Here is a 15,296-nt window from a genome sequence, read left to right as displayed (position 1 = left end):
CTTAACTGTACATATCACATAGCCTCAGCACTACATACAAATAGTATTAAAAAAAATTAAAAAATACAAGTAGTATTAAAGAGGTCGGGTTAGGTCGGGCTTAAAGTAGTACGTTCAAATCGAGCTTGTAAATGTGTTGGGCCGATCGGGTGCCCATCGGGTGCTCGTGGCTACACTGTGTATTAGTTATAAATGAGCCCGACATGTTTATTAATCAGGTTGGTCTAAGTCGATCCATAAACCTATCGGGCTCAGTCAATCCTACCGATGCGGGCTTAGAATTGAGACCCCTATCTACATCTACATTGTTGAGTCCGGAATTCCGAATCAGTTTCTAATAGAAATAATGTACTAATGGTCCTAATTAGGTGGGACCCACATGTTTTCTCTTATTTATAACCAACCATTAATGACATTTTGAATGTTATTTAAATCATCATCTACACACTGTCGAGTCCAGATCATTTCCTAATAGGATTGTCCTAATGGTCCTAATTAGATGGGACCCACATGTTTTTTCTTGTTTATTTTTTCATTGTTTCTTCATGAGTCTGGTGAATCTTCACGTACGAGAATCTACGTGAACATCCCTGGTCCATATTTATGGTATCTATTTTCTCTCTCCTAATTTAATAGATGCCATATCCATAGATCATGGATGTCCACGTACATTCACGTACGTGAAGATTCACCGTTAATCTTGTTCGTACATATGAAAAAATGACCGAACACCCTCACATGGTTTTACAAAATGCAACAGTCAATATCAGCAGGACTGAAACAGTAGCAACTTTGATGGATTTCGATCTTGACCTTTCTAATCTTGTTCTATATATATGGTTTAAGGGTAAAATTATAATACTTAAAAAAAAAAAAAAAAAATAGGGATAGATCTATCCAATTTGATTTGATTCAGTCTGTTTTGAAATGGTATCAGAATGATATTGGTCTTGACCATTCGCAACTTGCCGCCCTTGTTCCATCTACAACCCTGTTCTCATCCACTCTCATCCTACCTTGCAGCCGCACCTAACTCCCATATGCAAGACTATTGTTGACAAATAGAATCACTACATCAGTGGTTCTATTTAATTTTCAGTTACTCACTACAACAAAGAAGGCCTATAATTGTGGCTTTTTTCGCAATAAAAGGTGTAAAAAATCAGCAGTAATAGCCTATTGCTATGAATTACTTACGATTTTCTATTCAAAGTTATAAGTCTCGTCACTAAGTCTGTAGCCGTGGATTTCATACCGCAGGGATAGGGTACTCTATAGCTGTGGATATTTAACTGTAAATATTTCCGTGGAAAATCTATTGTACGGATTTCTAACTACAATTTTTTTTCGTAGCAAATCTATAGTTGCGGATGTTTCCACTGTAAATCTATTGCTGCGGATTACTGACTACTCTTTTTTCTATAGCAACTATAGTTGTGGATTTTAGTTGCAGATGTTTCCGCAATAAACCTATTGCTACTAATTAGTATTTGCACTTTTTTCCACAGCATATCTATAGCTGTGGATTTTGGTTGCGAATGTTTCTGTAGTAAGTCTATTGTTGCGTATTTCTAATTGCGCTATTTTCCATAGCAAATATATAACTGCGTATTTTAACTGTAAACTTTTACGTCCCAAAATTTATAACTGCGCTTTTGTAGTGACATTTTTTGCATAGTAAAATCTATAACTACAGATTATATAAAATTTATAACTACGATTTCATAGTGCTAAAATTTTTTGTGCAATAAAATCTATAGCTGTGAATTTTAATTACGAATATTTTATTATGAAAACATAAATACGAGATTTTTGAATGATGACATAATATCAATATTTTTGATTTTATATATTTTTATACAAATATACATGTTTCTTGAACCTATATAATCCATTCAATACACAATCCATAATAACTTATATATATATATATATATATATATAAAATATACATAAATACAAAAATCATGCTTATCATTCAAATCACTTAACTAAAGAAAGAATAAATTCATGATCATCATCCCAATAAATTGTATCTACAATAACTAATTCCATAATCTTATCTGAAAAATTAAACTCCTTCATACTTAAAAAATTCAAATTGTACGATAATTAAAAAAAAAAAAAAGATTCCACTAGTTTTTAAATGCTCTTTGTTCGGGTCCAACCCTCCCAAGCTCTATATTTGAGTTCTTGAAATATTTTTTGTAATAAAAAAAATATTTATTTTATAATCAAATTATAAATACTCATAACAAAATCATTAATTGTATTGTGGTAACTCATTTTAACCATTAGAAGTATCGGGTACTTATCACACACATAAATAATGATGGAATATCATTAAGAAAAAATGCTAAAAATAAAAATCACTAAATTATAAGTATTTTTTAGTATGAAACTTAAAATATTTATATTATTTGTTCCATCAACTTTGAAGGAGAGAGTATACAATCTTCCATGTCAAACTCATGACGTAAATCTTGAATGGTTGACACAAGTTTCTTATTTAAGGTTTGCATCGTATCAACCTTATTTTTCAGTGAAAATATCATTTTATCATGTTAAGAACTTGTCCTAATTTCTCCACGGAGACAAGAATTTGAAAAAGTTATAGGAAAAAATCCTAACAAAAAACATATCCACGTTTATCTTTTTTCTTTACTTGAGAATAAATGCCATAATCCCAAGTGATATTTTCACTCGTGTTTTGGGAGGTATTGGGTTCTGATTTTTTCTCTCTCAATTTTATCATGCAATTCACATACAAGTATGTTACTTCAAATAAGTATAATTATATTTAAAAGATAATATTTGAATATTATTTTAATTAAAAAAATATAAATAATACATACAATCATAGCTCGTGTAATGTCATCTACAGGATCCCCGTCTCTACGTTTATGAGTAATTATATATAAGTCTGCACGGTCTAGCTTCACTTCAATTTCTTTATGCTATTATCATACTATAAATGTCATAATTAGAAACTTCATACCAAAATAGAAATGAATAATAGAAAATTTTTATTTTTTAGTTATAACTTTATTAATAATTACCTTCTCATCACGAATTATTGCAAAACTTTTTTGACCCACAGTATGTGATATACCTTGATTCTTTCGATTTACCTTATTTTTTGTACTACATTTATATAAGCATACACATCACGTAGTCAAAAGATTATTACAAACATACCACTAGTACTAGTTCTCTTATAGTTGTTACAAGAAGACAACAGGTGGTAATTATAGTTCTTACAGTTTTATCAGTTTTGTTGGGTTATTTTATAATCAATGTAAGTCGTTAGAGTCACATTTGTGTTTGCCTATATATTGGGGTTTTTCAGTTTCAATGAAATATAATGAATAATCTAAACCTTTTTTCTCATGCTATGTTTTTTTTTATCATGGATTTTAAGTTTGCTTTTCATGTTCTCAGTCAATTTATGCATCAACTATGGGTCACCTCTCTACTTCCCATCGTGTGCTCCGTTATCTTAAAAGATCACCTAGTGAAGGGCTTCTTATGTCTTCAGCTATCTCCTTTACAATCTCAACTTATTGAGATTGCAACTGGGCACGATGCCATCTTACTTGTCATTCAACTTTTGAATACATTAAGTTTCTTAGATCAAGTCCAATTCCTAGCAACCACAAAGCAATCCATAATTTCCTATTCTTCTATTGAGGTAGAGTACTTGCTTACAAATTGGGCATTTTCAGTTTTAATGAAAGGTAATGAAAAATCCAAACCTTTTTTCCTTGGGTATTTGGAGGAGGGAAAAAATATGATTGTAACAGGTAAAAGCCGTTTGATTGAAATTATTTCAATTGAAGCTTGACAATATCAGTTGATGATTTGACCCTATTGATGAAAAACTTATTTGGAAAAGAAAGAAGAAGGCAAGGAGAAAGGAGAGGAAGGGGTGGTTGGTCCACATATGGATTAAACAAATTAATCAAATAAATGGAGAAAGAAGAAGAGAGGATTTATAACGGTCGTGTTCTCCCATCTCTTCTTGAAAACATGTGTCGTATAGCAACTCTATTAGGATGGTTCCATACTCCCATCTATAGTCGTTTTTATTTATTGCCATGGAGTAGCCATCTAAGAACAACCCTGTTGAAACCTTGTGAGTTGGGCAATGACAAGCTTAATGAAAAATGATTCCTCAACCTTTTACACATGGCAGTCACTTTATATTTCTCGGTTCAAATTGTTATATGTTCAAACTAGGGGTTTCAATCAGTCGGTTTGGATCAGTTTCATCGATTTAGGTGTGAGATTGAGTGAAATCAAAACACATGAGCCAATAAATATGTATTGATTTTGATTCGATTTGATTTTAATTTCTTATCAACTGACGATTGGTTGGTCTCAGTTTATTATTTAAATATATTCCAAAGTATGAAAAAAAACGTGTTTTCTTCTTCTTCTTCTTCTTTATTTTCTTTTCTTTCTTTTTTTTTTTTCTTTTTTATTTTTTATGAATTTTGGATTGGTTACAAATTTCTTATTGGGTTATGTTGCATATTGGTTGTCCATGTATAAGTGATGAGTTAACCAGAGGTGATGATGACTGTAAAGTCACCATGTTGTCATGACATACTCATAGGAGTGTTACATGTTACATGTGTGAAGTGGAAACAACGTGTGGAAGACTTTTCATTAAAAGTGAAGAAATCATTGGTTTATACAATGACAACACTTTTGAGAAAATTTTTGAAATTGAGGAAATATTTAGAAAAAGAGTTGCATGTAAATTATAGATCTTTGAACACTAAGTTTAACGCAATTGGAATCCCATTGATCGGATATCCGAGTAGAAAGTCATGATATGTTCTTCGGGTCAATATGTAAGCTGTAAAAGGCAATATCTTATACATTAGATAAGTTCAATACCAGTTTTAAGATCCGTGCGTAGCATCTATGTTGTAGGTATAAACATGAAAAATGTACTGCTTCGAGTCTTCTATTCGTATGAAAAAGAATTGGATCAATCGAAGTTTGGAGGAGAGAAATATGATCATTTCCATATGATCGCTCCAAAATAGAGCCAACCGAGTTTCTAATGATGGATTCAGTTCATCTGATTTTTTAGTCAAATTTCAAGTTCTTTAAAAAGAAGAATTAGAGGAAGGATATTTCTGTAGAAATTGTAGAGTTTTGAGTCTACTTTAAGAAGAAACAAGAATCGATTCATTTTGAGTTATATATAAAATGTTATCTCTCATTTACTTAGGTAAGATCAATTTGTCAGAGTAGATTCCAATCTAAACTATGTGGTTAAACCATAAACCAATTAAGCCCACATGAACTACGAAAAGAACTATTCTAATCTAAGCCCATAAGGATAAAAATAAAAGGCAATAAAAATATTATGTAGTGCAATGGAATTGCGATGATTTGAAAACCAATTCGTCCTAGCATTGCTTGAGGTATCTATTGGGGGAGAGGGATCACTACATAATGTAGTTTCCCACCTATGGCAGGGTTAGTAATCGAATCATGCAGAAGAAGACAAGCTTTAATAAGAAGAGAAAGTGTGGGGTCCACAGGTAGGATGTGAGCAGAAATTTGCACACTGGTGTCTGGTGTAGTGATAATCTTTTTCCCCATTATATATATATATATATATATATAGATTTTTTTTTTTTTTTTTTTTGTAAATATTATATAATACACCATTAACTGTACCTTGAAAAGGGTAGTTGATTTTCTTTACCAAAAAAAAAAAAAGAAAAGGGTAGTTGATTTTCAATTTCTATGTATTAGCTAAAAAAAAGGAATTGAGTTAAACCTGGAGTGGGCCATTAAAAATGTCGCAAATTTCTGGTTTGATTATAATGTTCCCCTTAGTCTTACAATTTAAAGACAAGAAGTTGGTAAACTGGTAAGCTAAAGCATATTTAAAATACAGAAAATAACTAAAGTGGCAACGCATGTAGGAACGTGGTTAGCACAAGAAGTCATTTCTTCATTTCGTATCATATGCAGATCCTTCATATCTTCACAAATATTTTATAAAATGTTGCATAAATTAAAAAATATTTCTAGCCTGTTTAAAATTATGTAACAAGCAAACTTTATTAAAAAAATGCAGTCTGAGATATCGTTAGGCAAGGGAGAAAACCCTAACAAAAGAAAACAAATTAAACATCAAAATCCAAGGATGAAGATAAATATATATGCCCACTCAACCAGTGTGGATGAAGAAATTCTTATCTTTTTCTTATCTCTAATATTTTCTTATTTTTCGACCACCACCATCTTCCTCCATAAGGGCAAAAGGCCTCATTTTAAGGAGAACCGTGGACGCTAATGGAACCCTGCTTGAGCACTGACCGAAGGTAGCAGTCCCTTACTGCTCAGCCAAGCCCCCACCCTCTCCTTTGTTTTCTTCCTTATGCTACTCGTGTTACCTCTTTGAGGTTTACACGTACGAGAAACAAACTAAAAAATTTGATTGCCTTTTATTTTTATTTTGAAACCAATTTATTATATCGATATCAAAACAGTAGAGACAATATTGTTCAAAAGTAATTGAGATTCTTTATTGTCAAAAAAAAAAAAAAAAAGAGATTCTTTCAAAATGATTTAAAAACACACAATCTGCTTTTTAGATTATAATAAATTAAATATTTAATAATCATTAACTTTTTTTTTTTAAATTAATAACCAATGATTTCAAAACAAAAATCATTTCTTGAGATACTAAAAAATACTACATGTCATAAACAATATAAGCAGAAAAGAGCAAACAAAGAGAAAACGTGGGAGAGGAGAAAAACTTTTTTTTTATCTCTCATTTGTCTTCTCTATAATAAAATTCATATTAAAGTTTCATTTTTTAGTCTAATCTTAGTTTCCTAAATAGAGAAGGCCAAATCTTAGTGGTAGAGAACAATTTCTAAATTGAACAACTACTTTGCCTTTAAAGTGGAAATAATAGAATATAAAAGGGATTGCAATCTTTCCTATTATAAGTAATTATAATCAAATTTTATTTTATTCACTATTATAAATAAAAAAGATAATTAACCATTTAATATTTTCAAATATTGTCATACAATATTAATTCTTTAATTGTTATATAAGATCTTCTACTTTTCTAATATTCCATAATGAATTATAGGGCATGTTATTGATTATTGTTTCCAATGGTGCATGTTGTTATGATACATTAAGGAGTCCTCTTTTTTTTTGGAGAGGGGGGGGGGGGGGGGGGAGTGGTGTAAATTTTGTGATTGATGATGTAATAGAATTCAATTTCTATGGGAAATAATTCAAATAAGTTTCATACCAATAAAAATATCCCACTTAAAAATAACTTTTTCTAAGGAAGAATTCAGATACAGATTGTACTCACTTAATGACATTTCTAGTAAAGACCAATTTCGCGAAGGAATCAGTCAAATACCAATCTGCCACATTAATCACAGCTACAAAGTTCATGACTTATTCTATATATATATATATATATATATAAAGAACTATTGAGCAATTCTAAGTTATTATAGCTTACATTATCTTAAGCTGTGTTTGTGTTTGGTATGCATTTTTTGAAATAGATTATGGGATTTATGAACATATTATGGATTCAGAATACATTCCAAGCCCATAATCCATTCCAAGAATACATAACACACCACCTTATTATTCTATCTTTTACATATTTAGTGCTACACAGTGATCGCCCGATTGAAGATCCAGCTTAAGCGCATGGTTTGAGGCTTCAACTTCTTGGCCCGTTCTTCAGCCCGTTCTTGTAGCCTCCTAATCTTACGTGGCAATTCACAAACGAAATCCTGGGCTTCTTGGGCTTTTCCGTCGAGGCCTACTATCTTCTCTAGCTTCCATCGCCCAATTAGGAACTCCAATATATCAGCATAGTCTGCGATGGTGTAGACACCAAGCTTCTGTGTGACAATGGAGAAATGGTTGAAGAGATTTGGGTTCTCACCGTCATACATCAAGTGGGCCGGCATCGTGATGTTATGACCCAGTATGTCAGCAATCGTTCTCATGGTGTCTGTGGGGTCTACTTCTAACAATTTCTCCACCATCTTCTGATAGGCAATTTCATGCCGCTTCTCGTCCGCTGCGATTGTGCCACATATACGTGCTAGAACTGGGTCCCCACTACGGTTTGCCAAATGAGCAGTTTTGCCATGTGTTATGAATGTTGCTCGTTCTTGGAAAGATGTGTACACGATTCCACTGTATGGAGTGATTTCTGTTGCTAGAGTCTGTTTCATTATACAAAGTAGACATGCACACAGGTCAAAATCATAACATATCTGATGGACTAGGGATGTCAATCAATTGAGATGGGTCGATTTAGGTCGGGTCTAATTGAGTTTTCCCACTTTTAAGATTTTGCATCGTGACTGATCTATATGTTTTTAGATAATGAATTTTTCGATCTGGCTGTGTAGTGTACTCTAACATTAGCACCTCTCTTATACGAAAAACAAATTTACCCCATATTGTTAGAGGAGAGATAGACACAAAGAGGCATTAATGTACACTACACAGCATGGTACTTTCTCGTAGAGTTATGTTCAATTTTGGTTCATAGTTTACTTATACCCCAACGCAGGCCTGGACCGGCTCGGCCTGCTTGGCAGTGGGCCCGATTGGTTTACCATGTACGATATAAAGTATCTTATCCATTTAAAAAAAAAAAAAAAAAACTCACCATGCCGGAGCCAATAAGATTCTGTATAGTACGCTCAATCATAGGCATATTGACACGTCCAGACAAGTACAAGTACTTGTTAAGCAGATCACCGTGCCGGTTCTCTTCGGCCGTCCAATGTCGTATCCAAACAGACCAAGGATCCGGGCTGGTTCCGGTCTCATCTTTCATCCCTTCCATTCTGTTGAGAAGGGACATGTAGGTGGGCACAGCCTCTTCTGTGATCAAGTCACCCACCAATACTACCAAGTAATCGTTGGGTAACTCTGCTGTTCGCTCACGTAAGGTCAGAACTTGCTCCACAAATTCATCGGACGATAAAGATGAATCCGGTAAGAAATCGTGCGGCTGCCAGCTTTTTTCCACTGGCTTTAGTAGTGGCAAGATTTTTTCTTCCGCCCACCCGTTAAGTGACTTGAACAGCTCCACCTTTTCTGGTGGCACAATGGCGGTGGTTGGCCGAGGTGCAGGTGGTGCCGCCACAGCTGAGATTGATTGCCGCCGTAATTTAGTGGTTCCGGTTGTGAGATTCCGGCATTTTCTCCCCGAGGAAAGGTGCATTGGGTGGGAGGAGAGGACATGTGAACCTTGCATATTGAATGTGTGTATGGAGTAAGGATAGCAAATATAACTCTTTAAGCAAAAGAGAGCTAATGCCAAACTTAGTCTGTAGAGGCTGGAGATGGGGAGAAATGCATGGGACGATTCTCTATTTATAGACATTAGCAAAGCCCAGAATTTATTATTATCACCTTACATTCATTATTGACATTTTGAATGTCATGTAAATCAACTGACCGAAGACCTCCTGACCAACGGAGATTCTACTGACCGAAGACCTGCTGATTAAAAGAGAAAAGGCCAAAAAAAAAAAAAAAAAAATGGAAGAACTGATTTTCATTCTACTCGTGCCTTAATTGAAGTGGGGACCCACACTAAACAAACATAAAAACTCAACCTGGCGGAGTGTACGAAGATGGAGACGGAGTGTACAATGATGGAGGATGTCATTTGCTGATGCGGAATTACACATCTCTCAATGAAATAACAATAAGGCTCTTTTACTCTCATTAAAAAAACAATGGGGCGCAAGATTTGATATCCTAACAGTCGACCGATGGGAGAGAGAGATTGAAACTTTACATATAATATAAACAATGAGTTCAAATCAAATCCTTGACGTGATCTCAAAATTCTTATAATATCATTGCACTTTTACATGTATTTTTAACTTTGGTTACATATTCATTCAAAACATTTTTCTTCTCTAATATTGATCAGATTAACTATTTAATTAAAGAGTCTATTATAAGTTAGATTATACATAGATTTTTGTTATATATTTTTTAAAATTTTATTAGTATTTTAAGCAAATAATAGTTTATGGCTGCTATTCCTCACATAAGATAAAAATTTATTATTCAAAATATTAGTTCACAAATTCATTCAAAATGTTTTTCTTCACTAATATTTGTCAAATTAACTATCTAATTAAAGAGTTTGTTACAACTTTTTCTAAGTCAATAAAGATTATATTTAAATTTTATTATATATATTTTAAATTTCTATTACTCCTTTAAGAAAATAATAGTTTATGGTTGATATTCCTCACATAAGATAAAAATTTAATATTCAAAATATTAGTTCACAAATTCATTCAAAACGTTTTTCTTCTCTAATATTTTCAGATTTACTATCTAATTAAAGAGTCTATTACAGTTTTTTCTAAGTCAATAAAGATTATACATAGATTTTTATTATATATCTTTTAAATTTCTATTACTCCTTTAAGAAAATAATAGTTTATGGTTGATATTCCTCACTTAAGATAGAATTTATTATTCAATATATTAGTTTTTTGTCTCAACAGGTTTTTAATTATTCAAATTATTTGTTTCATAAGTTTTATTTCTCTATAATTATTTCAGCTTTAAATATTATATCTATTATTATTAGTTGAACCACAATGCGTCTCTTTTATTCATCTAATATTTTTCTTGTGTGCAATCTTATTAAGGGCTGAGGATTGCTACATGGTTGTGTGACTATTGCACTAGTGCGGGGACCAACCCGAGGAGAAACACAAACATCCAACTAGGGGAAGAGTAATCTTTTTGCCACTCCTTTATGTCTGGGTGTAGGGGTACTCGATCAAGTAGCATTCTTTTCCCCGCTTATTAAATAAATGGGAAATTATCTGGTACCACCCCTAAAATCGAAAATAACTTGGAGTAACCCCCAAAAATGAAAATAATGTCTACCGCACCCCTAATTTGTAATACCGTTAATTGAAAATGAGAAATGTCCCTTTTATCCTTATACTTAAACTCTAAATAGAGTCCATTTTCTTCCAAACCATTACATGAAAGGTCCAAGTATCAATATACATGCTAAACCAAGCCAAATCGACAAGAAACCATTTCCAAATTAGACCGATTGGTTTGGTTTCAGATTCAATCTTTCCTGAAACCACCCACGACCACGACCACGACGCCGTGACGAGGATGCAAATGGAGACGCTGCAAACTCCGGCCAAGAAACAAACTGCACTAGTTATGTTCGAGTCAACTATGGGTTCCATCCATTGTCTTGCAAATAGTGCCCATGTGTCCTGTGATGCACTAACAACATCCATTTATTTTACCTTACTCAAATGGCTTTCAATATCCTCAAACTCCGAACACTAACAATTAAAATCACAAAACCCACCGCTCCGATGAAGCCTTCAACAACAACTCTCTTCCCGTCTCAACCAACTCCTTACGAACCTTACCATCATAATCACTATGAACACCGTCACCTCGACCTTTCTTATTGCCCCATGAATAGCTACTCCATCGGCCTTTATTTCTACAATCTTCACTGTCATCTTACACCCCACCCACCACTAAGGAAGAAGCCATCCTACAAGCCAAGACATGCCTCTCAACCACCTTAGAGAAGCCCCTCAACAACCCAAGACTCGCGGCAGGCAAGCTCAGGAAACAAAACAAGCCCAGGTTCTGAATCGAGATCCCAGTCATCGACAATTCAGCAGAGTCTCTGTCCCAACTTGCTCTCCAGGTGCTCGGAGATCTACCCATTAGAAGAAAAGGCTCTCCGCTTAAGATCCTAATCTTATGGCCCGATCCTACCTCTACAAGATTAGATAACAAAGCCTTCGAGCCTCTGTCATCGAAATCAAACTAGGTTGAACAAATCGACATTTCTTCGATCACTGATTATGATAACAAAGTCTTACATCGGTGTTTTTGGCGCCGGAGGCCTCGAAATTGGATGTTATGAAAGCGGTTATTGATAGTTTATATCCGAAACCGGTGGTGGTTTTCAATCCCAATTGGGCATTTGAAGAGGAAAGTGGATTTGGGGAATTGAATAGATTTGTTAGATCGTTTGAAGTGGTTTATTCGTTCATGGTTTTGGAGGTCAGAGGAGTTCTTAGGTGTAGTCTTCTCAGGTGAACGGAGCAGAGCAGAGCAAAGCAGCAATGGCGACTAGAGGTTAGGGATATTAGAGTAGCAGTTGTGGATTTTGGGAAAGTATTTCCCAAACCTTGCTTTACTAATTGGGGGCGATGGTCATTATAGTAACTTAACTTACCCATAAGGGTAGATTGGCCATTTAGCAAAAAATAACTGATGATATCATCACTTAACACCTTAAACCTAACGGAATGGATTTTTTAGATATAATTTTATGAAATTGAGGAGTCAATTAGACATTATTTTCATTTTTGGGTGTTACTCTAAGTTATTTTCAATTTTAGGGGTGGTACCAGATAATTTCCCTAAATAATTTAGTCACATTATTCCATAGACGGAGTCTACTCTTCCACCCCTTCTACTACTACTAATTTAATTACCGATCGGACTATGCAATCTAATTCAAGACTCAGTCAGTAGAAACTACACTAGTAGTGAAAAGGAATTAGGAAGTCTTCATAGTCCTAAGCTCTTCCACACATCTTTTGGAATATCATCTGATCCTCTGATTTACCTATTTCATGTTTTTTAATGCTTCCTTTATTTCACACGTCATAAATTTTTGTATATCCCTATGACCTGTGGTTTCTTGATGACTATAACAACCTTCTAAATCTCTATTACTTCTATTATTTTATTCAGTAAATTGTGAAAATAGTTTGTCATATTTCTTTGCAATTCTCATCACTTATTAAGATGATATCATCTTCACTTTGAATGTATCTTATATAGTTGAAATCTCTACTCTTTCTTTACTTCATTTAGTTAATTTATATAAATTTTTTTTTGTGTCATTTGAGCTCAAGTTGTTATAGAGATCCCCATATATTTCTTAGTCCATATTTTCTCTACTATCTTTTAAGCTTCATTTTCAGCAGATTTATACTTTTCAAGATGCCATCTCACAAGCTACACTAATAATATATCAATATATGAAGTAGAATAAATAGAATTAAAGGATGTAAAGGTGAAACCAAATATGAGCCAGCACTACAAACTTAATATAAACCATTTGTAAACAGGATAAAGAAGATCGAGTTAGAACCAGTAAAACCAGTCCGAATGTAAAAACGATTCTGATTTTGACTGATTCTTATCCGTGTAGTTTTGATTTAAACTTCTCAAAATAAAAACATGACTAAAACCAAACCAACATTATAATTGAACAAATTGATACCCTTTGACAAAATAAATACCTACCGTTTATAGCGGAATTACTATCATAGAGGTATACTTTTTCTACCAGGAGGTGGCAACTCTTCAGTCATCCTTTAATGGATCTATCATAATATTTTTAGAGGATGGGTCATTTTTCTCACATAGATCCGATAGAGGATTTCAAAAAGGGAAGAGATAAAAATGAATAATAAAGAGTCACAACAGTTACCAACAATCCATATTTTTTCTATAAAAGGTCCTGATCTGTATAGGGATTACTAACACCCTAAATAATATATCTGGATGGGTTTTTTTTTTTCGTAATAGTAGAAGGAAATTATGTCATACTTTCTGCCAACTATATGGTGATAGGAAAAATCACTAGAGCAACAATCAAAGACCTTTACTATGGGATGAAGCAGGCCAACGAAGAAGGGTGGGAGGTGGACGAAATCTAGAATAATGTTGAGGAGTTGGGATTTCTTTTGATAGTCGAAGTACCAAATTGTGGCCATGGAGCGCCATTCCTTTTACTTTTGGACATGGCTGTTTTTTGTCTCAAGGTCAACAAAAAATTGGCTCTTTTGTTAAAAAAAAAATAACCTATATAGCTATGAAGAAAAAAACTAATTTCAAATTAGGGATGTCAATAGATAATTGAAAATCCATATTCTATTTGTGTCTGTATTTGTTTAGGAGGATCCGTATTTCGAAAAGTCTCTATTTAGAAACTATCCGAATATGTTTGAAAACTAAGTGGATACGAATATGATAATCCCAGTTTCTGACCAATCATTATCCTATTCGTTTAACTATTTGATGGTAATAAAATATCCGGAACATTATCAAAGAGATTAAAAAAGAAGACTTTTACAAAGCGATTGTGGAATTCTTCTATGCTCTAAACGAGCGCCTAGAGCTATTAATACCACCATCATTAGTTTACTCCCTAAAATAGAGGATCCTGATTATTTTTCCCATCATTCGTGTTTGTTTATCCGATTGTAAGATTAATTAAATATTAATTTTATTACATTAATAGTATAGAAGTATTTGATATACTAAATACAGACCAATCTTTTTTTTTTTCTTTCTCTTTTCTAGAAATCAACATACCAAAGGGCAAATTTACTCTCCACAAAGCTATGCCTTTCCATATCTTTGAAAAAAAAAAAAAAAGAAGAAGGAAAAAAAAAAAAAAAAAAACAGATTTTCCAATATGTAATCAGCATGAGAGAGAGAGAGAGAGAGAGAGGACCTCCATGGTTTAGAGAAATAGCTTGAAGGTACTTGATCGGAGGAGTCGCCGCTGGCTTTCTTCGTCAGTGGGAGACTTCGAATACAGTAAAGTGATGAACCAGAGGTTATGGTAGTAAATAAATAAAATCCCGATTTTTGTCATTTATAAAAGGATTATCCCTTTTATACTAAGGTCTAAAAATGTATATCATATCTGAGTTTAAGTGTTGAGATGATCTCAGCTATAATGACATTCTTTGAAAATTGGTGATTTTTTGGAAGTAAGTACTTCCTTAATGAATATTGTTCTATTTGAACCAAATAGATCATAAAATACAGAATTGTAAATATACGGAAAGTAAATCCATAGACTTATGCAACCAAGCACGCCCTTAGATTCGTATATCAGGCTTAGATCACTCCTCCTTACTAGGGCATCCTTGGGTTTCCGTTGAACATAGTCATACCACCAACTGCATGGAATATGAATCGATAAAAAAAAAACACACACACACACACACACGCACACACTTTCTTTATATTTATTTTTTATTTTCTATTCCTTGTTTCCTTTTCCTTAACATAATCTGTTGCTACACCATAGCTACACCAATACTTATGAAACAATATAATTAACCCTGCATAATAAAGATCCTAATGTAAATAGAAAACACATGACAAAAAATATTTATTTAAAAAAAAAAAAAAAAAAA

At 33.3% G+C, this 15,296-nt stretch overlaps 1 protein-coding gene across 1 annotated transcript; it reads right to left on the bottom strand.

The window, feature by feature from the left end:
• Positions 1 to 7,433: 7,433 nt before the first annotated feature.
• On the bottom strand, positions 7,434 to 9,364 carry LOC122080039 (stearoyl-[acyl-carrier-protein] 9-desaturase 6, chloroplastic-like). The gene is made up of 2 exons (XM_042646898.1): positions 8,705 to 9,364; positions 7,434 to 8,252 (listed from the first exon to the last, which is right to left on the bottom strand). Exons 1-2 carry the CDS (start codon positions 9,296 to 9,298, stop codon positions 7,686 to 7,688), a joined length of 1,161 nt encoding a protein of 386 aa, XP_042502832.1. The 5' UTR covers positions 9,299 to 9,364; the 3' UTR covers positions 7,434 to 7,685.
• Positions 9,365 to 15,296: the final 5,932 nt, after the last annotated feature.

This window comes from Macadamia integrifolia, chromosome 5 (assembly GCF_013358625.1).
Source record: "Macadamia integrifolia cultivar HAES 741 chromosome 5, SCU_Mint_v3, whole genome shotgun sequence".
NCBI lineage: Eukaryota > Viridiplantae > Streptophyta > Magnoliopsida > Proteales > Proteaceae > Macadamia > Macadamia integrifolia.
Note: the sequence above shows the minus strand (reverse complement) of the source record. Positions and strands in the feature narration are given on the sequence as shown.